Below are 24680 nucleotides of genomic sequence, written 5' to 3'. Positions count from 1 at the left end.
CTTAAAGCGAACAGGAAAAGAGAAAACAAGGAAGGGAAAGATTCTATTTTGCATCTAGCAGCGAGCCCCTGCTGCAGTCTGGAAAACCTCCAAAAGGATCTTCTGGCCATTGCGAAAGAATCAGTTTCAGTCAGGCTGAATGCTGGGTTTAACTGATCTTGTTGGGTTTCTGTCAGAGCTGGAATGCTTCTCTGAGCCCATGTTCCCAAACAGCAGCATCTGCCCTCTGGGGAGGGAGCACACTGGGGACTAGGTACGTGCTAGCCTTTCCATTGTTCTCCAAGCTTTCATTCAGTGGAGAAGCAGGCTGTTACCCATTCTCATTCACACAGGAGTAATCAACATAGCAGTGGTTCTCAAACTTTGTGATACTGCGACCCTGAGCGCTGGATGACGGCGGCAGGAGACTGGGAGCTTGCACACGGTAGCCACCACTGCCATCCACCACTGTGCGCCGCTTCCCTGCACCGCCGCACGTACCCCCCGGGAAGTTTGCGGACCCCTTTTAAGTTGTTCGCAACCCCCCAGAGGGTCGCGACCCACAGTTTGAGAACCCCTGCAATATAGCAATGTTTGCCCGAGTGTGCAGGGAGCCTGTAAGAAGAACACAGGTGTGAACTGTTTCATCTGTGTCACTGGATTCCCTCACAGCAGCCCTTGAGGAGACTTCAAATGTCAGTACTACCAACTGGTTCATTGTGCAAGAAGGATTTGCACAGCCTCTCCTGGCTGACTTCTCAGTCTGGCCTTTTGCAGCCAATGGCAGGAGGCAGAGTTTGTGACCACTTCCATGAAGGGCTGGGAAGGGGCTGCCCTCAGTAACTGGGGAACCACTAAGCGATACGTGCATGTAGGGGATGCTGGCAAGGGGCAGGCTTGCAAGGAAGCAATAGTGCCCCTGTGGGAGAAGAGGAAGGGACTGTGGTAGATCCTTTAGGAAAGCCAGACCTTCACAGTCCCACAGGCTGGCGTAGTTTACATACTTGTTTCAACTTGCCTGGTTTAAGCCTCAGGAACAAAACACCACTCTGTCTTGCACCGTACCTGAAAGTCATACGCCGAGTACGGGGGGAGGTGCGGAGTGCTGTGGTAGTAGGTGTTGTAAGAAGTCACCTGTGGCCTTGAGTAATACGATACTGATGGATGCACATTTTCAACCGTACAGTTCAGCGCAGGGAGGGAGGGAGTCTGTAGAAATAAAGATACAATTTCACACACAGGCTAGCTAGCATCTCCCCACAGATCATCTGCATGGCAGAAACGATTAGAAGGAGCAGCATTTGGCTTGAGATCACCATTCTGGTGAACTAGCAACTTTCAATCTCATCCTGTGCTTGTTCTAACCTCATGTCATTATCTAGCTATTTAACATTTCCTTTAAGGTTCCCAGAAGAAACCCAGCTAAAGCCAAGTCTGTGCAAGCACTAAAATGACCTGAGTTTACAAAATGGCTTCACAAGGGGGAAACAGAAATGGGTAAAACTGTTATCTGATTAAGCTGATCTCAGTTGCTGTAGCGCACTGAAACGCACTGGAGATTACAATCCCTCCTTCCTACATAGTTCAGAGCTGGTCCGTACCTCCCTTTCTACAGTTTAGAGCAGCAATTCTTCCTTTTTTAGACTCAAGACACCCTTGATAGACTTGAGGTACCTCTTAGGCTCAAGGCATCTGTCAGAAAATGCCAGCTCTTGGTTTTCATTCATTTTTTGACCACAGAAAATACTAAAGCAGTTCTTCTGTTGCAAAGAACTCAGAAAGCCCAGAACAGGACAGAATGATTTTGACTCTTTGGATTCCTATTGGAAACCTCTGGGTTTATCTTGTGAATTGTGTTTGTACACCTAGCAGTGCTAATATTGTGTAGCACTCCACAGCACCCTTGAAAGTACCCTGCTTGAGAATCACTGGTTTAGAGTCTGCATGGTGCAACTGGAGACCGCAGCATGTATCTGTGTACGACTTGGAAGCCAAGTCCCGCACTTCATATTTGACACCATTTGCTTGTATTTTGTTTGGGAGGCTGGGATTGGTTTTGGAAAGGGTGTAGGAAAGTTTGTTATTCTGAAATCAGGCACATGGTAAAGGGCCTGAAATTAGCTCTGCAAGGAAAAATGTCAGCTGGAGGAACAAATTGCCTTACACCCGGTAGTCTGAATATGCCACAAAAGACAAGTGCATATACACATTTACTTGCATGGATAATCACCTTGTTGAACTGAACATCAGCTTGCTCTCTATGAAATGTGGTTATTGTTTAGACTATAACTAGGTAGCTTTTGACTGACCTTATGTATATCATAGCACAACCTATTCAAGCCTACTGAAGTCCCACTTATTGTCAGAACGGCATTTCCATCATCATCCAAGGCCCAAATTATCTCTGGTTTCAGCCTGAAATGGACTTCTTCTGCGGTTTTGCACAATGTAGAAACCAGAGGGGGAGTTTCTGCTGAACTGGACCAGAAACATTCTGTAAGACTGAGAATGTACTATCACTAGAATACTGCACAGTTCATAAAACAAAAAGGCACCTACCGACGCTTCCTGTTAAGGGGGTAATACAAAGAAACATTCAGTCTTAAAAAGGAAACTCAGTGATGTTAGTGTCCGTAGCAGTTAAAACCAAGAGGGTTTTAAAACTGCCGTCTTCCATTCCCCCCCACGCTGACTTGTCACCCTATGGTAATTCACTCTGCTTCCACCACACCAGATAAGCCCAAATCAGTTTCACTTTCTGCTTTTGGTTATTTCATCTCTGCCTGCTCTGCTTGAAGACAGTGGTGCACAGACCAGATTCAAACAGGGCTGTTAAACGACTGTCTCTGTGCTGAAATACCATTGCTAGTAGGCCCTTCTTTCCTTCCTTAGAAACCCCTGAATCTTGGACTCAAATTCACCTGGTCGCACTCCTTCAGTTTCCCCAGGAAATCTGCACCACCTTACCATGTCTTTAAAGCCTCCAAGGATTGCAGCTGTGATGATCCCCAGGAATAACCCCACAATGTTCAAAATTGTTGCTGACCACAGCAAGTGGTAGAGGTGAATAATATCCTGGCAGCTGCTGACATCAATATATTCATAGTAGCCACCCGAAATTTCTACTCTGCTGGATTAGAAAAGAATCTTAAAACTGTATAATACAATCTGACAAACCCACCTGGATTAGAGCCCACCCCTACAGTGTACCAGGCATCCAGACCTAGCTTCTGTGGGATGTTTGCTGGGATGCAGCCAGCAGAGCCAGGCCTGCCATGCTATTACTTGAATTTCACATCTCCCTACACCCACAGGTTCCTCTTGACTTCATTGTGAAGCAAACACATCTGCAAATCCTCCACATGCAAAAATGCCAATGAAGCCCTTATGGGCTGGAAGCTGCAGTTTCAGAGCTACAAGTTACCCCAAGTTATTCTGCCCCACATCCTCCATTTAGCACTGGACCCCTTCCAGCCAGAATAGGAGATAATTAAGCAGGGCTTTTGTCTTTACACTGGCTCCTTTCATCACAGGAGCTCAAAGCATGTTACCCATTTTAAATCTCTGGACCCCACTGAGGTAGAGAAGTACTACTGCAACATCAGGCAGATGGATAAACAGGTAGAGAGGTCAAGTAGCTTGTTCAAATCCACCTGGAATCAGAGCTGGGACCAGAACCCTGGCGTCACTCCAGCAAAGACTGTAAAAGGTTGATCCTCACTGTACAGTATGATCTATACAGTCACTAGCAGGAATGCAGCCACCCATTCTGCAGCAGCCATCATTAGTCAATGCCATCCGTCCCTCTGATGACATCCCATAGAATCCCCTAACCCCGCTCCACAAACTAGGGCAAGCCAACACATCCAGCATTTGCTCTTACCCTAGGCTGGGAAAGCTATTTTTGGTTTACTCACTTCCCACAATTGTACAGGTCGCAGCAGAAGCAGGTGTTGGTTTTGATTTTCGGTGTACAGGGCCCGCGGCGTTGTGGGTGACAGACGGCCTGTGTGAATGCAGAAGGAGGGCAATACAGCAAACCAATGAAGACCCAAGCCACATCCTTGATTTCTGTTTCTCTTTGGCCTGCTCTACATGCAGCTTTGGTATAAAGGTCAGTTCAGGGCTTTTTGTTTACTGCTATAGCACAGAGAGCCCCTGGGGAGAACACACACATGCATGTTTGTTGGGATCAGAGGTTTAAAACAGTGTTGATTACTCCTCTTCCCACACAGGAACAGTGACAGCAATACAAGCAGGTTTATACTTGTGTTACTGCCTACACACAAGGAAAGGGTTGTACTGGTACAATGTGCGTGTACAGATAGGCCCTCGCAGAGAATGCTGCTGGGCGTGGAACTGTCCATGGGCCAAGGTCAACTGGGAGAAAGATTCATGGGCTAAAACAACTCTTGGAAGCAGAGGGGCACCATCTGTCCATCTATCCTGTTATAATCTGGAGATGCCTCCTGGCCCAATGGAAGATTAGAGTTTCCCCCTGATCCACTATGAGGTACTGCTACCATGTGCCCCAGACCACTGCTGGAGGAAATCCCACCACCTGGCACAGGATGCACACAGAGGTTGTTTTTTAACATGGAGGTTTACACGCTTTTCTGAAGCTCTGGGGTTAACATTACCTCTGCCTGGGATCTCAGCCCCTCCTCTGCACTAAGCCTGGTGCTGCCATTGCTGGCAGCGAGCCTAGTGAAGCAATACCAATAGCTGTGGAATTGTCTCTGAGGTCTGTCACCTTCCCTCTACCCATCAGGCTGACATCACCTCTTATCCAGGCTCTGATCTCTCCCCTCCCCCTTCACTTTCCATTTATCCCTTTCCCAAATGTCCTTTCCCACCCCACTGTGCTGCAGCCAACCCCTTCTCCCCCTGCTGTGCTCCCCTGTGATCTCAGGGACATTGCACTCACTCCTACCTCTTCAAGTCTAGTGCTGCCTTTCTTCCCAGAGGCTGCTCCTGGAGCATAAATGACTTCAAACTTGGGAATCTGGGCCCCTGACAAGTTTGCAGGGCTCCCAGCCCCTAGACAGTGCCAGTCCCCTTATGAGGTGGCACCGGTAAAAGGCGCTCTCACCTCAGGTGGAGTTGTACTCTTGGAGTAATATTGACATCGTCCTGCATACAGCGGCCTGAGATCCTGCAGAAGAAAATACTGGGTTTAGCATTTCAGGAAAAACCAGAGGGGCCAACCTCAGGCATTTCAACTAGCTGAGTTGGGACACGGGCCAGATTCTCAAAAGAATCCCTTGCTGCCTACCTAACACAGCCACGGGTCAGAGGATTCCAGCTCCCACCAGGACTGTTTTACTCTTCATTGCAGTCAGCTTTGGAGACTGGCACCTGAGGTAGCCTGGCCTGGGTGTAGACAGCCATATCACAATGCCCTACCTGAGTTTTTGTGTCCCCACCAGAGCTGTACTCTTGCATCTGCACCACCGGGACCCCTGAGGGCATGCCCCACCATCCCTGAATGATGAAGAATGCTGAGCTTCCCTGGTTCTGTCCTGGTGAAATGGGAGAACTGGCTTGGGTACATGGAGGAATTGCAGAAAGGCACTGAAGGGCTATCAGTACTCAAGCAGTTTAGTTAAGAGTCCTCAGTGCAAACAGGGTGGGTTCCCAGGCTGGGCACAAACCTCCTGCTGGGCTGACCTGTACCTCTAGTATACTTTAGCTGAGGTTGAAAACAACAGTAATCCTAAACATGGACCAGACAGGAAGCGGGGGCTGAGACCACACCTGGCAACAGCCCTCCAGCCAGAGAGACTTATCTTTGTTCAGCTGTCTCAATGCAAGCTGCTGGAAGCTGTGCTCTGTGCGAAACCTGGCTCTATGTTTATACTGCATGCGAGGTGGTGGCAGGTACAGAAGGAACACTATGTACTTGAAGCGACAACTTGGACATCCTTAACACTTGTAAGAAGCTGACCTTCTTGGACCCATGCAAAGCCAAAAACTTGTTGATTAATCAAGAGGCAGAAACCAGAGCCTGGCAAGCTTTCACTGTCACCTGTGTATGAACGCTGGGACAGAGCTCAGATTCCCACCACTGCACAGCATGGGAAATGGGTATGTATTTTTATCAGAGCCAATGCTCTGCCTGGCACAGAAGTGTGAAAGTCGGAAAGGGCCTGGATCTATTCATAACACCAGGACAGATGCAGAGAAATGCCATGGAGCCAAGTATTTTACTCAGTCAAACACTACAGTCAAGTCACCTCTCTTTTGTCGGCAAATGGAAGTGTTTCCATTCAGAAACAAAGACAAAGAGGGGCTAGGGCTGGTGGAAACTTGGAATTCCCACGTTATGGGGAGTTCCGATCATGTGAAATCTGCCCTTACTCCGATTCCAAACAAAACTAGCAACCTTTTTTTTTTTTTTTTAATTTCCCATGAAACAGAATTTGTGTATTTGGAAATTTTGAAGTCTGTTTAACATTTCAAACTTTCACTCAACATTTTTATTCAAGTTTTTTCATTGTTATATTGTTGTTCTTACATTATATGCATTTTATGTCCTACTACTGCCAGGTTGTGATGAATAATAATAAATTAGCACCAACTGAAACTACCTTTTGGAGATCAACATATCTGCTGTTTGTTGCTCAGTACAGAACGAAAGAAACATAGTCCCTTCTAGGATCAATCATTCTGGTTTGTGTTATAATGAAAGAGTTTGATAAACTATGCTGAAATATCAAGCTACTTCATTACATTACAAACGGGAAAGACTAATCTAGGGGAAGATATGGTGCTTCAGTACTAAGAAACGATCTCCCTTAAATGATTTGAAAAAATAAAATAAAATAGAGTATTTTAACTACATGATATTATGACATGGCAATAGCTACAATATACGTTATGCAAGATAACTACTCATATGTGATAAAATAAAGGAAAAAGTTATAGAAAACCCATCCAAGAAAATAACATGTGAAATAAAACTTGAAAATAAACACAAAATTCTCCATGTTCCAAAATGAAAACCTTTTATTATATTTCTCATGGGAATGTTGTCAAAGTTGACACATTTTCCTAAAAAAAGTTAAAAAGCTATTTTTAGTCGAAAAAGATTTCAACAAAAAAGATTTGAACAGCTCCCAAGATCATATGTGTGAGGGTGACTAGTTGGCTCCCCACAGAGAATGTGAAACATACATCTGGATAGCAGCTGATGAGTGATGTTATATTTGAACCCATGGCTGTAACACAAGACTTAAGACCAATGTATTGCTAAATATCATTCAGAACCTATTCTCCTCCTGAACTACACAGATGGGCTGATCCACTGCAAAGACAGTATCTGTCCTATATTAGGAATATGCTGCAGCATGCGTGTTCTTTAGGAAATACTTACTATGTGTCTGGCAGCAAAGACACCATCCACGATGGCACAGCAGAATGCAGCAAGGACTCCAAAGCTGATGAAGACAATTGACGCCACCAGCTAAGGCAAAAAAACAAAGCAAGGTGTCATCTGCTTCTATAAAACACACTTCACACACTTACGCAACAGGATGGACCAGTTTTATAAGTCGCTAGCAATGACCACCTAAACCTTTAATGATGCAAATCCGGCCCTAGGCAGCCTGAAGATGACTCTCATTGAAATTAATGGGATGCATATCAAAGGGGAGAATTTGTCGTGGTGTGAGGGTTAAACACACACTACACAACCCAAGTAAAAAAGGGACATCAAAGCACAACACAAGGTTCTCTGATGGAGACTTGAATTAAGAATATCTTACTGTAACTTTAGGCTAACAAGACTAACAAGTGCAGAACTGACTGCTGTAGCACAAAGAGGTTATGTCTGAACTTTCTGTCATATTATACACTCATCCCTGTGAACCCAAGTATTTTGTGTCAAATATATTTGCTGCTGATTGAGCACACCTGTCTAATTTTTCTGTTATCTGACGACCTGAAAATTGTCTCTTTTCCTTCCTTCCCCCTTTTGAAGTTGTCCTGGCCGCCTTGTTTTCCACAGGAGATCAGAGCTCCCCTAGTCACTTTTTTTTCTTGGAAGACTCTATTGGTAACTAGAGTATTAGCACAACATTGACAGCATCAACACCAGCGAAAGCTGAACCAATGAGAAGGGAACTTCAACCAGGCTGCTGAAAGCTCTGCATTTTCATAGTTGTTCGTTCTTCTTATTGGCTTTGTGGTTTCTCAGCGAGCAGAGTTCACACTGTCAGAACCCAGTAGTTGTATGCCTATGGCACAGTGGAAAATTCCTTTGGTTTGATACATGTGCCTTAGTGGAAAATTCCTTTGGTTTGATGCATGTGCCATAGTGGAAAATTCCGCTATGTCAGAGCCCAGTAACTAAATGCTACATCTCAGTGGAAAAGTACAGCTGAGAAAAAGTTCCCGCCAACTTTATGCAAACATGCACACCACCATTGGCCGGTTCCAAATTATTCATATTTGGCGACTAGCAATTGGCTTGTTAGTCATATAAAAGTTAAAGCAGTTTCCGCCCACGTTGGAGAACTCCGCACATTTCTCGGAGTAAGCCTGGCGGACTGATCACCCACCAGTGACTCCCCGTCACCGACCTACCTGACGTACCCCGCGCCCTGAATGCTCGTTAAGCCGTTCACGGACGTCTCGTTTCGTTCTCAGAAAGCTTTCATCTCGTTCCGTTTGGAACTGTAACCTAAGTCAGTTTTCCGTCCTGCACTGTAATCACCACCAGTGTAAGTAAAGCAATCTTAATTCCGCTCCATTGGTCAAAAGTACCCACCTGCCGTTTCGGGCTACTGGCCATAGCCTCGGCCTGCCACTCGACCCCCACACACACATTGGTTTCTAACACTGAGGACTAGAAACTTACCTACTTGTAAACTCAAGACTGAGGCTCTCACGCAATCAGGTGACTGTAGGTGCTGCTGCCCATCGCAAGATTGCTGATTAAATCTTCAACGTTGGCAACACTAACTCTTTGTTAACACCTCTGCCACTGACTCATTTTGTGATTGTAAACTGCTTGGCTTTTCAGTGGGCATAATATTTTATCTGTGCAAAATGCTTTCAGTGGCTCAGATGAACGGTATTGTGTAAGACTGTGTCTATGCTAGGATTTAAAACTATTGTCAAAATGGGTTAGCTAACATTTCAAGCCTACTGCAGGCTTGGCAGCAGCGATGGTAAGGCTTGTTTGCAGTCTTTAATGCAACCAGATTAGAGTATGTTGAAGGCTGTTTGCATGTTTGGTTTACCCCAGATTTTTCAAATGCATTAGTTGAATATGTTCTACCACTATATGTCAGCAAGTCATGAGTAAAAATATTAATCTAAGCTTATATCACTTTGAAAATCAGATCAGCCACTCACATCTGCAACAGGAAAACCAAGTTTTGTATATCAGGAAACTTCTTAGTCCTCCACCTCCCAGATCCATGCCATATTGTGAGAATCTCAGCTTTCAGCATTTTAAAAACAAGTTTCTAGCCCTCACCATTGCAAAGAAAAGCCTGAAAACATTAACACCAAAAGCACCTAACGGTTAAAATACATCCCCTTACACAACTTCCTGCACTTTGAAAAGTGGGAAGTGTAGATGCAGAACCAAAAAAGGAACCCGGAGGGGTGAAGGAAAAGCAGCTAAATAGATTTGTTCCTGCAGAAGACTTGGCTCTGATCTGAGCTATCATTTGGGTCACTTTTTATTTTAGCCAAGCTAGATCACCAGCCCACTGAATGGCCTACAGCAGTGCTCCTCACAGCTCAGTGAAGCCCTGTGGCTTGTTGCACAGGTTATTTTTTGCTGCCTGTCCAGCTACCAGTGTGAAGAGGCAGCTGGAAAACATGCAGGTCTGAGGCCTCTTTTCAGCAAACAGATGCACTGAAGAAGTTCATGGAAAAAATATTTGTTAAGTCCCACCTGGGCACTAAACAGGTCCAAGGACCCAGACATGCCACCTATAAAAATAATTTTCTTCAAAGCAGCAGGTCTTTATTGATACTCAACACGAATAAGGACCAGCATGGACGCACTAAAAATGCTACAAGTGTTTTATGTGAAGGAAAATGACTGAGACGGATGGACAGAGTTCCACGTTCTCAAGGCAAAGATGTAATCCCTACCAGCGTAAGGAGGCATGAGATGACACACAGGTGGTGTTACTTGTGTGCGTCAGGATGGGGCTCAGGGGGATATGTTGACAGAGGATGAATCTAAACTTCTCAAGGCTCTAAGAAGTGTCGATGCCAACTTCAAGTCACTCAGGCATTTATAGGCAGCCCTGAAAAGAACGCAGGACAGGCGTAATCTGATCGTGGTGACTCACCAGCGACTGATCGCGCGCTACTGCTGCTGCTGTACTGCAAGCAGAGACCAAAGTCCCATGGGAAACCCAGTTGGGACAGAACGGTCACAAGGGACTGTGTCGCGGTTATGAGGCAGCCGTGACATAAGGGAAAGCAGTGGCTTCGTACCACATCTGCCTGCCCTCTGCAGAGTTGGCACCAAAACACTTGCTATCTGCTACTACAAACCACCTACAACTGCAACACAACCCGCAGGATGGAGAAGACATGCGTCCCTTCCATGTATCACTTCCTCCCTCCTGCCTGCACTGAATACACAGCAGGGAATTCAACCCTCCAGATGCGAGGGCTGGACACCAGAGCCTCCAGCCAAAATTAGTGAGGGCAGGTGTTTCTCTGACCCAGGGGTGGGTAATTATTTGGGCTGGAGGGCCACTTAAGGAGTTTTGGTGAGCTGGGGGGGAGCGGGGGGGGGACTATCCAGCCTGCCGGCCACGGCCAAGAGCCTGAGGGAGGGAGGGCTGCTCCCCACACTGCTCCACTCTTCCACAGCAAGGGCTGGGCCAGACTGCGCAGCACAGACTCCTCTGCCCCCCTGCATCCATCATCCCTCTGCCTGGCTTCCTGTTGGTGCTTCAGGGTCCTGGCACTACAGCTGCTGGCAGCCGAGCCCACATGGGACAGGCCATGATGCAGTGCACCAAGCAGTGATCCCATCTGCCTGCCTGCTGCAATGAACCACTGCCACACCAGGAAAGTCGAGGGCAGCTGCCCCAAGCTGAGCCCCCGCCTCCCCCCGCACAGCTGGTATAGAGTAGTGGTGCCATGACAGCAGTGGCTCATTGCGGCAGGCAAGCGGGATGGCTACTTGGTATGTTGCATTGTGCCCCAACCCAGTGGGTCCAGCCGCCAGCAGCCACAGCGCCAGGACTGTGCAACACCAACAGGAAGCTGGCCGGGGGTGGAAGAGTCTGTACACTGTGCAGCCTGGCCCAGCCCCAGCTGCGACAGAATGAAGCAGCATGGCGCACAGCCATCTCTCCTCGGGTTTTTAGCAGTGGCCAGCAGACCGCATAGGATCAATTGGCAGGCCAGATATGGCTCACAGGCCATATTTTGCTCACCACTGCTTGGACCTCTCCATGAAGCTTTGCCAACTCGCTTTAGCTCTGGCTCATAGCACATGCTGCTATTTTGTTTCCTGGACCCCTCCTGCAGAGGCAGCCAACTGTGCCAAACTACATCCTGGGCTGAGGGTGCCTGGGGACTCGCATTGACTGGTACCCTAGAGCATGGCTTCTGTATAGGATTTTAGAGCTGGGTGGGGGGCAGAATATTAAGGGAAGCCAACTGTTTCAGTGCTCTCCCAGGGGTATGACTGTGCTGGTGCAGCATCTGAGTTGGCTTCAGACAGCCTGCTTGGCTACCTATTATGGAGTACTTGCAGGAGTACAAACCTCAGCTGTGGACAACCTCCTGTGTGTTACCCAGAATGGGGTTTTTGGCCATGTGAGTGTTTAATGTGACCTGCATGGTAAATGGCAGGTAAAAATGGAACAGCTGACTCTGATCCAAACCCAAGAGGAGAACTGCAAAGTGCTACTCCAAGGCAAATAAAGCCGTGAGGCCAAGGGGGGCTGAGACCAGAAAGAAGATGGAGCCCCGTTACTGTGATGTAGATCCTGCAGTTCTGGTGAAGCCAAGCTCTGCTGGTTTACCGGGACAACGACAGCCATTTCCTGTGTATTTCTGGGTAGGGAAATTTAGTGTCCATTTGAGATGATCTCCTAGAGGTTAGGATTAACTCTTCAGGCAGTGGGAAAGAACAAGTACTGAGATTCACAGATCCACCTGCAAAGCAGAGGCTTCCACACGGTGGTTCCAGAGCCACCTCCTGGTGGTCTGCGAAAGTCTGGCTGATCCCACCGTGCTAACCATCTTGATTCCATCTGCTACATCAGTGGTTCTCAATTTTTTTTGTACCAGGACTCATTTGTAAACATCAAGTGCCAGTCCTGACCCAGTGTACCTCATTCCTGACCTGGTGCCCCCTGCCTTGAGGTCCCAGCCCCCCCAGTGTGGGGCAGGGGGTGCGTGTAGGGTACGGGGGCCCCAAACAGCCCTGCAGAGGCTGGAACTCTGCCAGGCTGCAAGAGAAAAGCCACCATTTCTCACATTGTTCTCCTTTAAAGAAGAATCCATTTTTAAAGTACGTTGATTCATTTTTAAAGTGTTTTCATGACCCTTTCATATATTCTTGCGACCTACTTTTGGATCACGACTCACAGGTTGAGAAACACTGCGCTACGTGACTTTTAAGGTAGACTCAACTGTCCTTTAATACCTGCCCCAATGTTAGCTTTAAATATAAGTGATTATAATCAGCCTGGGGTGAGACTAGAGAGGAGGTTTGAGAATGTTTCACAATAAAAATGTTTCCTCCTCTGCTTCAGAGGATAAAAGCATTTTAGAAAAGCTTAGAGCAAAGGTACTGCACAGCAAAGATACAAGGGTCTGTGTCACAGTACCCAATAATTTCTCTCCTCTCCACCTAGGTGATGTTGGAGTAAGGCTGATACATCTTGTTACCTGATGTTTTCCATGTTTCCTATGTTTATGGTTCAGACCCCTGTGTTACTGAATACGAATAAACCTCCCATTTTATGCCGCTCATTTGGAGAGGTGCTTAACAATACATAAGGCACAAATTGCATTACTGACCCCTCTCCCAAATACTGTTCATTACAGTTGCTTACAAAGCAAAAGTCCATTTCAGAGCCCCCTGCCTTTCATTACTGGCATTACTCAGGGATTGCTGCTTCAAAAATATCTGATGGACATTTTGTATTTTTTTCCTGAACATATTATTATTTCCAGAAGGGGTTCTGTTTCAATCACTCTTGGACTGTGTAAAATTCCACTTCCACCCTCCTTACAGTTATGCCACTTTGTTCAGCTTTTAAACTAAATATTTTATCTGTTTTTATATTGATTATTTAAAATACAGTATCATCAACAGCAAACTGGCCAATGACCCAAGTCCACCAGAAGAGAAACGTATTAAAAGCAATGATTTTGGTACAGAAAAGTCATTGGGCTTGATCAACTACCTTAGTCTCATCCTTCTAAGTTCTCAAGTTTAGGTATTTGAATAGTTCTAATTAACTGAAAGCACAGGAACTTTTTCCCTCTTGGTTTTTGGGTTTTGTTTTGGTTGGTTTTTTTTTGAGGGGGGAGGGGGGTGTTTTTACATTAAGATGGAAACCTGGTTTTGAGAGAAACTTTCAGGTGGTCACAAATGATGTGCATCTTTATTTCTGAAACCTTAACTGAAGGGCTGGGAAGAGGAAAGCAATGCTCATTCCTTAGCAAAGACTGCTTTCTCCAAAATGTGTTTTAGTCATTGAACATAAATGGGTGTCAAAAGGGAACTGAGAAAGATTTAAGGAAGGTGCTGATAAAAAGCACCTCCCTGCCCAACTTTGCCCTCTCTTTGCTCTTGTGATGTCACTCCACAGGTTCTCCAACCCTGCAGTCTTCCAGGAGAGACAGAACCTGAATTCACAAGAGGGAACAAGAAGCACCTCACCAAAAGGCAGGCTGTTAAAACAAAACCTTCAAGACTTTTCTACATGACTAAGACAAAAATAAAAGGAAGGGCACATGCCAATCTTTTCTCCCTTTGGCAGGTGACCCCTAACATGTGTAAAGTGCTTTGAGATGCTGATGTGCAGGGGGCCGGAGAAGTACAAGGTGCAACCCATCTCCCTCACACTTAAGTGTCTGACACTCCCCAGCACCCCGCTTTCCTCAACACCAAGGGCAAGGAGGACAGTGGTAAGTTCCCGTAAGTTCCAAATAAATATTGCAGTCATGTTGCTAACAAGTGGAAAGAATGGGTCTGACAGCAGCCAACATTTGAGCATTTTAAGTAGCAAATGCAGATGATTCATAACCAATTTCTCTTGAAGGTTCCTTCTGCATCATTAAAACAGAACACAGGCCATACTTGGTTGCATCTTCCAATATTATTTGTATTGCCATAGCACCTACAAGCCCTACCCCAGGACCCACACTGTGCTAGGCACTGTACAAACATAGAAAAAACCCACTAAAAGCTTAACTTTTCCATAGCCCCTAGACAGGAATTTTAGTTTGGTATGCCAACTCTTCAAGTATGAGACACGTCTCACCAGTCACCTATGAGTAACCAAGGAACAACTTATAGACCCACACCAGCGTAACATGCCAGAGTCTGAAAATCAAGGGTAAATCTATACTGGTGCAAGTTATAGCAGGGTTCATGTGTCCTGCTTCTATTCCAGGGTAGCCATTTGCTCACAGCTTCATCACCATAATAGCAGTCTATGGTGTCAGCTACCCAGGGACAGCTGGTCACTTATCAGCTTTGGCCACTGGTGTATCTTACAGCAGTGTACAAAAATGACATATATAACATCAGAATCAACCCATCTTGTGTTCAGGCCTTCCGACTAAGAAACTTATCAGCCTGCTAGCAAAGCAGATTTGCCAAAGCAAGGCCTGCATGTCCCCAGCTTAGGCCAGGACTCTGGTTGCAGCACTTTGCTACTATAGTTAGACTGGTTGACTGTACCAGCAAACTGTCCTAGGGCAGATGTAGCTTCTACCCATGAAACTGTGCATTCACTGGGACAGCTTTTTTCAGCAGCCAGCCACAAGGAAAAAGAAGCGTCATCAGCAAAAGCACAACTTTTCCAGGGGAACTGTGTCTACAAAGCCTACTGGTGTTTGTCAGTTCTCATACCTCCATGCGACAGCTCTGCCAGTGAACATTTGCAGTGAAGACCAGGCCTTAAATGATCTTTTCTGATTATTAGATGCTGCATTTACTAATACTAATACATTCACTTACTCACTCCCTCACACACTCACTCTTCTGGGTTTGAGGCCAGATCCTCAGCTGGTATAAATGAGAGCAGCTCTACTGAAAACGCGTAATAGAGTACTGACCACACAACTACTGAACTTACCATTTGCCGTTTGTTTTCTATGAGGTTTGATCCAATTATTCCAAGAAATGACCCGAAGCCAAGCTGAAAAACAACATCTCATTGTGAGTATTTAGAGAAAGAAGACACCCAACATATTCAGCGCACACAGAGTAAATCCAAAAGCAAAAAAAAAAAAGTACTGCAAACATTTGACTTTTTCTCCTCTTAGTGAAAATACAAGATAAACAAACCTCATGCAACTGAAGAAAATAAATACTTGAATCACATTGTTGTAATGCTTCTATTCCTTACTGGCTGAAATTGCCAAGTACACAATTTACATATCAGAAAGAATGAATGGATTAAAATTTTTTTCCCCCCCCTATCAGTAATATTTGGAAATGGGCAATGGATGAGGATTTGTATTATGGATCTTTGTGGAATTAGGTTGGCATATGAAGGCTGTGTCCTACAAGTATGTATACATATAAGTAACTTTAAGTATGAAGAATAGACCTCATGCAAGGACAAATGCTTGCAATATCTGGTTCTACACCTGGTTACCCCAAGGATTTAAAAAAAAAATAACCAAAGCTTTCTGTTAAGCATTGAGATTGTTCAGCTGTTAGAAATACAGGTTTGTATTCATGCCTTTGAAACCTGGCTTAGCATTTCATCTACCTTCTTCCAATGCTATCTCATTTAAAGGGATGTCAAAAGATATTTTTAGGGGTAATGAACAACGATCAAAAACTATCAGACAATATATCTCACTTTATTCAGGGGTTACCTTCACTTTGTTGACTAGATTTCATAGATTTTTAGGGTCAGAAGGGACCTCAGTATATCATCGAGTCCGACCCCCTGCCCTGGGCAGGAAAGAGCGCGGGGTCAGATGACACCAACCAGGTGTTTTTCCAGTCTCCTCTTAAAGACCTGCGAAGTAGGGGAGAACACCACTTCACTTGGAAGCCTAGTCCAGATTCTGGTAACCCTTACCGTAAACAAGTTCTTCCTAATGTCATCTAGTCTAAATCTGCTCTCCATCAGTTTGTGGCCATTGTTTCTAGTTACTCCAAGGGGCACCCTGGCAAACAGAGTATCTCCTATTTCTTGCTGCCCCACACCCTCCCGCCAACAAATTTATAGACGGCCACTAGATCACCTCTCAGCTTTCTCTTACAGATGCTGAAGAGACCCAGATCTCTCAATACCTCCTCGTAGGACCTTACCTGCAGGTCCCTAACCATCTGAGTGGTCTAGCAGATTTGCTGATGGAGATGCAGCTTGCACCAACAAAAGAACTCCTTTGCCAGAGTAGCTTAATTCAGTTCTCTGAATGGGATACACTGCATCAGCAAAAGGACTTTTTTTGCTGGTATAATGTCATCTACTCTATGACTATTGCTGACACAGCTAAATTGGTTAAGAATATTTTTATTTCTACACTCCCAAACAACATTGGTAAAGTTGGTAAAGGTGGTAAAGTTTCTAGCACAGATTAGGCCTCAGTTAACATAAATTCTCAATGCAGCATATTCTGGTATGCGTGCCAGGTTGCTTTATAAAGTCTGCTTATTAACCCTAAAATCCTCCCGATTGATATTGATCATGCCGTTAAGCCTGAAAAACCATTTGATAAGCTGCTGTTGGCTCTGAGGCTTCTGGCTAAGATGCTGGTAGATGTTATCCTTTGAAATGAAATAAAATGCATCGGAGAGTCTCTGAATGGTGACTAAGCTAATGAGTTAAAATGATTTAAAGAACGATTAAGGTAGTTTGGATCTAGCATTTAGGTTCTGAGAAAAGAAAAAACTGAAGTTTTATGAAACCAGATATAACTGTCTGAAGGTTAAGTTCACAGAAACAATCTCAGTGAAAACAGGTGCTTAGACTTAGATTTTTCCTACTGCATCTGCAGCCCAAACAACAGTATTTTTGGGACAGCGCAAGAAAACCAAGAAGTAGAATAGATTACCTTCATTGATTACGATTTTGGGCAAACAACAAAACTGACAAAAATTTGGAGAGATGTACAATTCCTTCAGTTTAGGAACTCAAGGCATTATTAACAACCCAGATACTGGTATTACTTTTAACCTTATTGTGTTTAAACAGGACAGGTTTTTTGGCAGATATCTAGAGTAAATATTTAAAAAAATGTGCTTTTACCAAATGGATGAGATGCACACTTAAACAGAAGTGTGTACTGTAATGAAACAACAGCCACAAACCAAAAAGTGAAATGTGAAAATAATTTCAACTGAAAAATACTGAATGAAACCTAGGCAGATGCAGCATTAAGTGTCCAAAGGACATCTCCCCCTAGCACAGCTAAGAGACATGGGTGGAAAGAAGGATAACTTTACTGGCATCATTAGACGCCATCCCTAAAAGGGAAAGACTTTTTTCTTAATGGAACTAAGAGGCCTTGTTGTTTTATTTCATATAAGTCACTGGTGGGTGAACTCAGTGTGAGAAAGAGCAAGGGAAGGGAAACTAGGTGAGCACTGTAATAGGTTGTCAACACTGCAGAGAGATGAAAAGGAGGAGTGTAAATTTACAGGTGCAACAGCTCAACTCCAATAAAGCCCCATATAGGAACTGATTTTCTAACAAGAGTGATTATATAGGGAGTGAGTCCACAGTAGTTGGGCCTCACATTCACAAAGCAAATGCATTTAGGCAGCCACTGAGATCTATTTTAACATCAAAAGAGCACACGCATTCCATGAATGGTTTGTTACTGCTTACAGCTGAGTGCAAGGCAAAGACTTCTTTCTCGGTAAGCCTCTCTCTGCTCGCAGACTCCACGAGAACCATGGTGTAGCTCAACCACAAAACCTCATGATATTTGGTGGAGAGCTTATATTTGTGATGGTACAAGACCTCCCACTTCCATTAAACAAAATGAAAGTTTCTAGAAATTCCAATTGTGGAGAACAACTGAAAGCTTAAGCCTTGAAGGCTCTAGGACCTGAAGATTGCCAAAAGTTTTGAAGAAAAAAAGACAGCCATAAAACAAAAGTTTACCAATATTTTCTTTTTAAAACCATGACATTAAGCCAATCTTGTAACACTGTGGGGGTGGATCTAATTTTTAAGTCTTGGCAATGGCCATTCTAATTATGATCACCAAAAATACCCTTATAGATCCTTCTTTAAATATCCTTTGCTTAGTTCACTGCCCACAAGTTACTGTGGGTTCAAGGTGCAAAAAGAAAAGCACTCAGCAAAAACCGTTATCTGTAGTCCTCGAAGTCCTAAAACAGCATAAGAATCTGCCACGCAGGGCTATGGCAAAAACAGGTAGGACCCCAAGAGATAAAGGGTATTCCAGGGAGGGGCAGGCACATGGCTAGTTTCATTAAGCCATCAAATTAGACCAAGGCATTCTGGTGATGAGTTATATGTTTTTCTAAAAGCTAACAGCAGGAAAACATTAAGGTGTCCAGGCTTAACTTCTGGAGTCATACTCCCATCTTGGCACTTGCCTTCTGGGGGTAATGGAAGTGCAGCCACTTCCATCTTAGGGGTATATTTTCCAAAAGGAAGTATGCAAGTCTGCTTGCTTCACTGTATAGGGAGCTTTCCATGGAGAACACACAGCTATTCCAGCTCAGTCTGGAAGTTAGGGTCCTGGCTTGTGACATGGGAGACCAGACTTCAACTCCCTGCTTTGCCACATATTTCCTGTGCAACCTTGGGCTTCAAATTCCCCATGGGTTAAAAAGGGGATGATACTGCCTTTCTGTCTGACGGAGCTATTAGTGCGATCCACAGAGATACTCCAGCAATGGGACCCGTAAGTACCCAAGATACCTAGATGAAAAAGTGTTGAACAAATGCATTTTACTCACCCACCATTTTTTCACTTTCCTTAGAACAAGTAAACCCTGTATTAAAACAAATGTACATTCCAGGTTTTTGTCACACATCTCTTTACACATATCACGACAGAAGTTGCCAGGATTGGTCTGGGGATAAAGAAACGCCAGACTGACTTCCAGAAGTCTGCGGGCTCCCATTGCAAGTGGGACAGATTATATGGCTACCAGGTTTGGCTGCATCTCTTTAAACCAGATTCTAGCTGGAGCAGGTTAGATAATGCTGTGACTATGCCCTGAACCTGTTCCCAATAGCGCAATGGCCCGGTCCTGTTCCCAATTAAATCAATTTCTCATTCCTTTCAGTGGAACAGAAACAAGTCCATAATCAGTTCATAGAATCATAGAAAGTTATGGTTACAAGGGACCTCAGGAGGTCCCCCAGTCCAACCCCCAGCTCAAAGCAGGACCACCCCAACTAGTTCATCCCAGCCAAAGTTTTGTCTAGCCAGGTTTTAAAAACCTCCAAGGATGGAGCTTCCACAACCTCTCTGGGTAACCTGTTCCAGTGTTTTACTACCCTCTTAATGAGAAAATTCTTCCTAATATCAACCTAAACTTCCCCTTCTCTAACAAGGACCGTTGCTCCTTGTTCTGTCATCTGTCACCACTAAGAACAGTTTAGCTCCATCCAGATAACAAAATACTCTTGCTTGGGTAAGTAAAGGACATTCTATTCTACAAATCTCCCTTAAGTGAATCACAGCTGAGGAATCCTGAGCTTTTCAGTCTTCATAACATGAGAATTTCCCATGCCTCCAGGAGCACTGAGCTGCTTTCTTCCCTAGAAATGCTATGAGAACAAACTCCTTCCAACCCTGTGGTCAGTCAGCATCACACCTTTACCGAGACTGACCTCTCTGGCTTGGGGATCATCTTTTTATAGAGATATGTACTGTGCCTGGGATGAAAGCACACTGATCCTGACTAGGCATCCTGGGAGCTACTGTAACATACCTAGTAAATAATCACAATTGTTCCATTCATTTCACTCTTGTTCCCAGTTCCTGACTGTCTGGACATGTTTAAAAAGCTGGATTGGCTTTACTCCAAACACAGTGACATTTATGATACTCAGCATTAGGCAGCTCCTCACACTGAGAGCTGCCTAGTTCCAAGTGTGGCACAGAATGACCATCTTAAAAATGCAAACCTGTAAAGGGGGAAAATGGTGTCTTTTGTCCTCAGAACCTCTCTAATCCAACCAGGAAAAACTGTTGGGGTTTCCTTACTGCCATGCGCTCAGACATCTTCATCAAGAGGCTCAAGGCTGCTGATTCATGTGTCCAGAACTACACTAGCTTGGCATCATTGGTGGCCAGAATCTCCCTGATGTACAGACAAGATAGGTGGAGATATTAGGGTCATTCTCTCTTGAGTGCTCCATCTCAGAAAGCAGAAATGGTTTAACATGTCTGAACAGCTGCTGTGGGCTGCAAATTCATGCTTGAGAAATATAGATGATTTCAGAGTCCCAGCACAGATGAAGTCACACTAAGGTCAGTACATAAAGAACTTCAAAGTCCCAGTCTGCCTTGAGATTGGCGGTGGGGTTGGGAGAAGAATGAGCTATTTTAGAGTCAGTCTGCTTCTTTCCTTAAGCATTCACCAATGGAGGCCCACCCAAGCCTTCTGAATTCAAGCTTGGGTGGAAAAACCCCCTACAATAAGTCTGGTTTATTTCAATAAATCCAAGAAGAAGGACCCCGATGGCACAGAGTTGTTCAGCCTTCAGGCCTTCCAGATTCTTAACCCACTTGCAGACTCCACGAGAACCGTGGTGGTGTAGCTCAACCATAAAACCTCATGATATTTGGTGGAGAACTTATATTTGTGATGATACAAGACCTCCCACTCTCCATTGAGGGAGATTTGTAGAATAGAATGTCCTTTACTTATCCAAGAGATATGTAATGCAAGAGTTGTGTCCAACCCTGCAAAACTTTCTTGACTTGAGTTTTATGAAGCCACTTACATATGGAAGGACAACCCTGAACACGGGTTTGCAAGATCTGTCCAGGAACCAAGGCACTTGCCCAACCTCCTCTTTCTGTGGTTAAACATATGCTTTTTAGGCACACATCTAAATCCCACTGCAGTCAATGAAACTCAAGCACATGCTTAAATGCTTTGCTGGAAAAGCCTTTATGATAGTGGTGTGATTTATATTTAATTATGCAAGTAACTCCTCCTTCTAACCCAACACTTGTAACAAGTGAATCTCAAAGTGCTTTATCAGGATCACAATTTTATAGATGGGGTAACTGAAGCTTGGGTCATTCAACAGGTCAGCAGCAGAGCCAGGAATCCAACTCCAGGCTCCTGAGTCCAGGCCTACTGCTCTGTCCTTTAAACCACACTCTCCCAAGAATACGCAACTATACACAATGCTACGGGTAGTCCCAGCCAGTACTGAATATAGACCTTGGCAGCACAAAGATTAGGCACCTTGTGCTGCAGCAAGACTCTATGTTATATCACTGACATTTCCAGCCAGACCCTCAGCATGTTCTGGTCAAGGGAGCCCAGCCCAGGACACCTGCTGAAGAGCTGGCCTCAGAGCCTTTGATTTCCAGTTTAAACAGTAAAAATCAGAAAAGACACACTACATACTCTTCCCTTGAAACCCCTATTAGAAGAGGAAAGTCCAGGCAGAGAAGCATTCAAGTCAGGCAGCCATTAATTATCACAGTTCCTCACTGAACATCTTTGCTAAGTTGTGTTCACATAAACCGGGCAAAACAAAATAAAGGAAGTAACAAAACACAGACTAAGCAAGTCAGCTTCTATAATACTATTGATCTTGCAGAACATGTAAAATCTGCTCTTACAAGAGCTGTGCGCAATTTAGGACTCCACAAAAATTAGATAAACTGGGGAGAGATGGCACAAAAACAAGCAGCCGCCTTTTAAACAAGGGCAGAGTATCCAGGACAGCTAGTGCTTCATCCCAGCACTATGATGGATTTGCTGCATGACCTGAGGCAAATTACTAAGTCTCTTTATGCTTCAGTTCCCAACAAGCAGATTCACCAGGCACCTGACTAGACCTCCTGCACATACACCATGATCCAGAGGATCAATGGTTGACTGCTCCTACCAATCTCAGTCCACAAACCACTCAGCGATCATTGGCTGAAAAGTGCTAAGTATTAATAATATGTTTTCACAGAAGTTTGATTGACATAAATAGAACAACGGCTCAAACATGACCTCAGGTACACCAATACCCCATTTGCTTTGATTGGGATGAAGCCATTGGGCTTCTACTTCGTAAACAGAAATTACTATACAGTCCTGTAGGTTTCAAGTGGGAATAGTATCCTTTCTGTATAATTTTAAGACATTGTATAGAAATCTAAAAATAATGATATCCCTGCTTTCAAATTCTACAGGTTTGTTCAAAAAACCTATAGAAAAGCTGCGGCTCTATAACGTTCTGTAGGACTGTTGAACAACAGGGAATTTATCTGACATCCAGAGCCAAAACCTTGACTGTTTTAACAAACAACCCCTGATAGTTAATGTCAAAGTTTAGCTTCCCCCCTCCTGCAGCAATGACTGATCTGTACAAGTCTATACATTGTACTGCAAATCAAATGCATGTGCAAGACTTTTAGGGTGGCAAGAATCTAGCAATGCCATTTCTCTGGAGCAACAGAAACAACCTTCTTGGGGAGGTCTTGCAGAGTGTGCTTTTGTTTCAGTACACATCTGACAAGCAAAGAGAAACCCCTCCAAATTATGAAACACTGGCTATTTTAAGTGTGTGCTGGCGAGCCTAGCAGAGGATTGCAATGTTCTCATGTGCAGAAAAGTATGTTAGGTCACCACACATTCCCGCTCAGCAACAGGGAGAGTTTGGTTGCGGGTCTATAGACCTAAACAGTCAGGTTGTCCGAGTCTCAGGACCAGTTCACAAATTCTTATAAACACTTTATCTTGGGCCTTAAACAAAAAGATCTAAGTGGTTTTTTTTTATTTTTCTGCCTCATAGAGTTAATATTTAGGAACGTGTCCTAAAACTTGGAAACTATGGGGCATTTCCACTGAGTTACTCTGCAGCATTCATCCTATAGTGCAGGTACAAATCCCTACAGCACAGGTAAAATCTCAAACAAACACTATGAGCCTGCGGGCAGCTCTACACCAACCCACTTTTTAATGTGTAGAGGGAAGCCCACTCTGTTTCTCCAAAGAGAAGTCCAACATTTGTGCAAGCCTCTGAATTTTTGGCCGCAGAACAAGATGACTCATATTGAGATTTCTCTGCTACCAGATTTCCTGAAAGGCCATGAAAGAATCAGTCTTAAGGGTGAGAGGGTAGTTCCATCTCACCTGTCCATTTGGTCTTTGGCCGCTCAGAGATCTGAGTTTTTGCCACTGGAGACAGGGAAGGGTTTCTTATTAGTGATGAAGACACTTGTCTATTTTGAAACAGAAACTACACAACTCAACAACAGATGTCAGATGCGCAGACAGCTGTAAGACAGCAACCACTTTCATCTATAAGCAATTTGGGCTGAACTCAGAGCAGTGACTTTAAGGCTCCACAATCATATTTGGATGGCTAAATAATTATTTACATTGTACAAATTACCATCAAGCCATTAAACTCTCTTACGACAAGGTCTTACTTTTCTCAACTTCATTTAGGAACAGAGCTTGTCATGCGAACAGTGTTGACATGCATCAGTTCCTTTTCAACTCGTAAAACATCGTAATCTATCACTGCACTTTTTTCCCTACCTTCAGCAGTTCAAAGCCATAGGGTCCTGAGCATGTGCATAGTTTTGCATGCATCTTTATGCACATGATTAGCCCCACTGAGCTTGTGTGTGTCATGTTTTGCAATTTGATTTCCCAGCTGTTTTTGGCATCGATGATCTGGCCTCGCCCTCTCGCCACATGGGATTCATCTGATTTATGTAACTAAGCAAAAATGTTTTAAACCAGACTGTATGTACATCAGCCAAAAGCCATGCTTCTCTGAGCAACACACTGTGGTTTAGAGAGCAGCATTTTTGCCTAAGCCTACATCAGAAAAGGTTGCCATTTGATTGGAGGGATTTTCACGGGTAAATGAAGTAGCATGTGCAAAATAATAATAATATATAAATTAAACGGCAATGAAGTAGCTGAGCAGATGTTAGTATTTAGGATAGGGTCATCCTTTCATAGCATTCACAGCATTACAAAGGACTTTGTAGGCAATACATTTTCTAGACCTACCTAGGAGTGCTATACTTACAATAACCCCAGGGTAATAACCTCCAACAGTCACATTTTGGGTTCTTGTTGTAGCAGCTAGGCCCACCGTAAGAATTAATACTGACACAATGAGGAGAGTCACAGTTACGTAGAGAGAATTTCTTTTTCTTCTATTGAATGACCCTAAAAACACACAATAGAATTTTCTAATTTTGTCTGGGAACAACAGCAATTTCCCAAATTCCCCCCTCCCACCACCACATGCTGCCAAAACCTTATTTTCTCTCTGACAACGTCTCAACACCACATATCTCTTCTTTCACCTGCTTCTCAC

At 44.4% G+C, this 24680-nt stretch overlaps 2 protein-coding genes across 6 annotated transcripts in view; one reads left to right on the top strand and one right to left on the bottom strand.

Moving 5' to 3' along the window:
• ZBTB33 (zinc finger and BTB domain containing 33) overlaps window positions 1-15535 on the top strand; it is a 35398-nt gene extending 19863 nt beyond the window's left edge. Inside the window, exons 1-3 of one of the 3 annotated variants that reach the window (XR_002090323.2) lie at window positions 8236-8702; window positions 13794-14112; window positions 15312-15535. The gene's annotated coding sequence lies outside the window, so the exon portion shown is untranslated. Of the gene's footprint in view, window positions 1-8235; window positions 8703-13793; window positions 14113-15311 lie in introns of those variants that run through there. The other 2 variants (XR_002090326.2, XR_002090324.2) reach the window with 2 other exon arrangements.
• Window positions 1-24680, bottom strand: part of TMEM255A (transmembrane protein 255A) — a 37680-nt gene that overhangs the window by 7613 nt on the left and 5387 nt on the right. For 2 of the 3 annotated variants that reach the window (XM_019487770.2, XM_006277377.4), the window contains exons 2-8: window positions 24387-24529; window positions 15288-15350; window positions 7355-7444; window positions 5072-5134; window positions 3897-3985; window positions 2947-3109; window positions 1045-1188 (exon numbers count right to left, since the gene is read on the bottom strand). In XM_019487770.2, the coding sequence (XP_019343315.1) occupies window positions 1045-1188; window positions 2947-3109; window positions 3897-3985; window positions 5072-5134; window positions 7355-7444; window positions 15288-15350; window positions 24387-24529 (755 nt within the window). The remainder of the gene's footprint in view (window positions 1-1044; window positions 1189-2946; window positions 3110-3896; window positions 3986-5071; window positions 5135-7354; window positions 7445-15287; window positions 15351-24386; window positions 24530-24680) is intronic. The other variant, XM_019487769.2, reaches the window with a different exon arrangement.

This window comes from Alligator mississippiensis, chromosome 8 (genome assembly GCF_030867095.1).
Source record: "Alligator mississippiensis isolate rAllMis1 chromosome 8, rAllMis1, whole genome shotgun sequence".
NCBI lineage: Eukaryota > Metazoa > Chordata > Crocodylia > Alligatoridae > Alligator > Alligator mississippiensis.
Note: the sequence above shows the minus strand (reverse complement) of the source record. Positions and strands in the feature narration are given on the sequence as shown.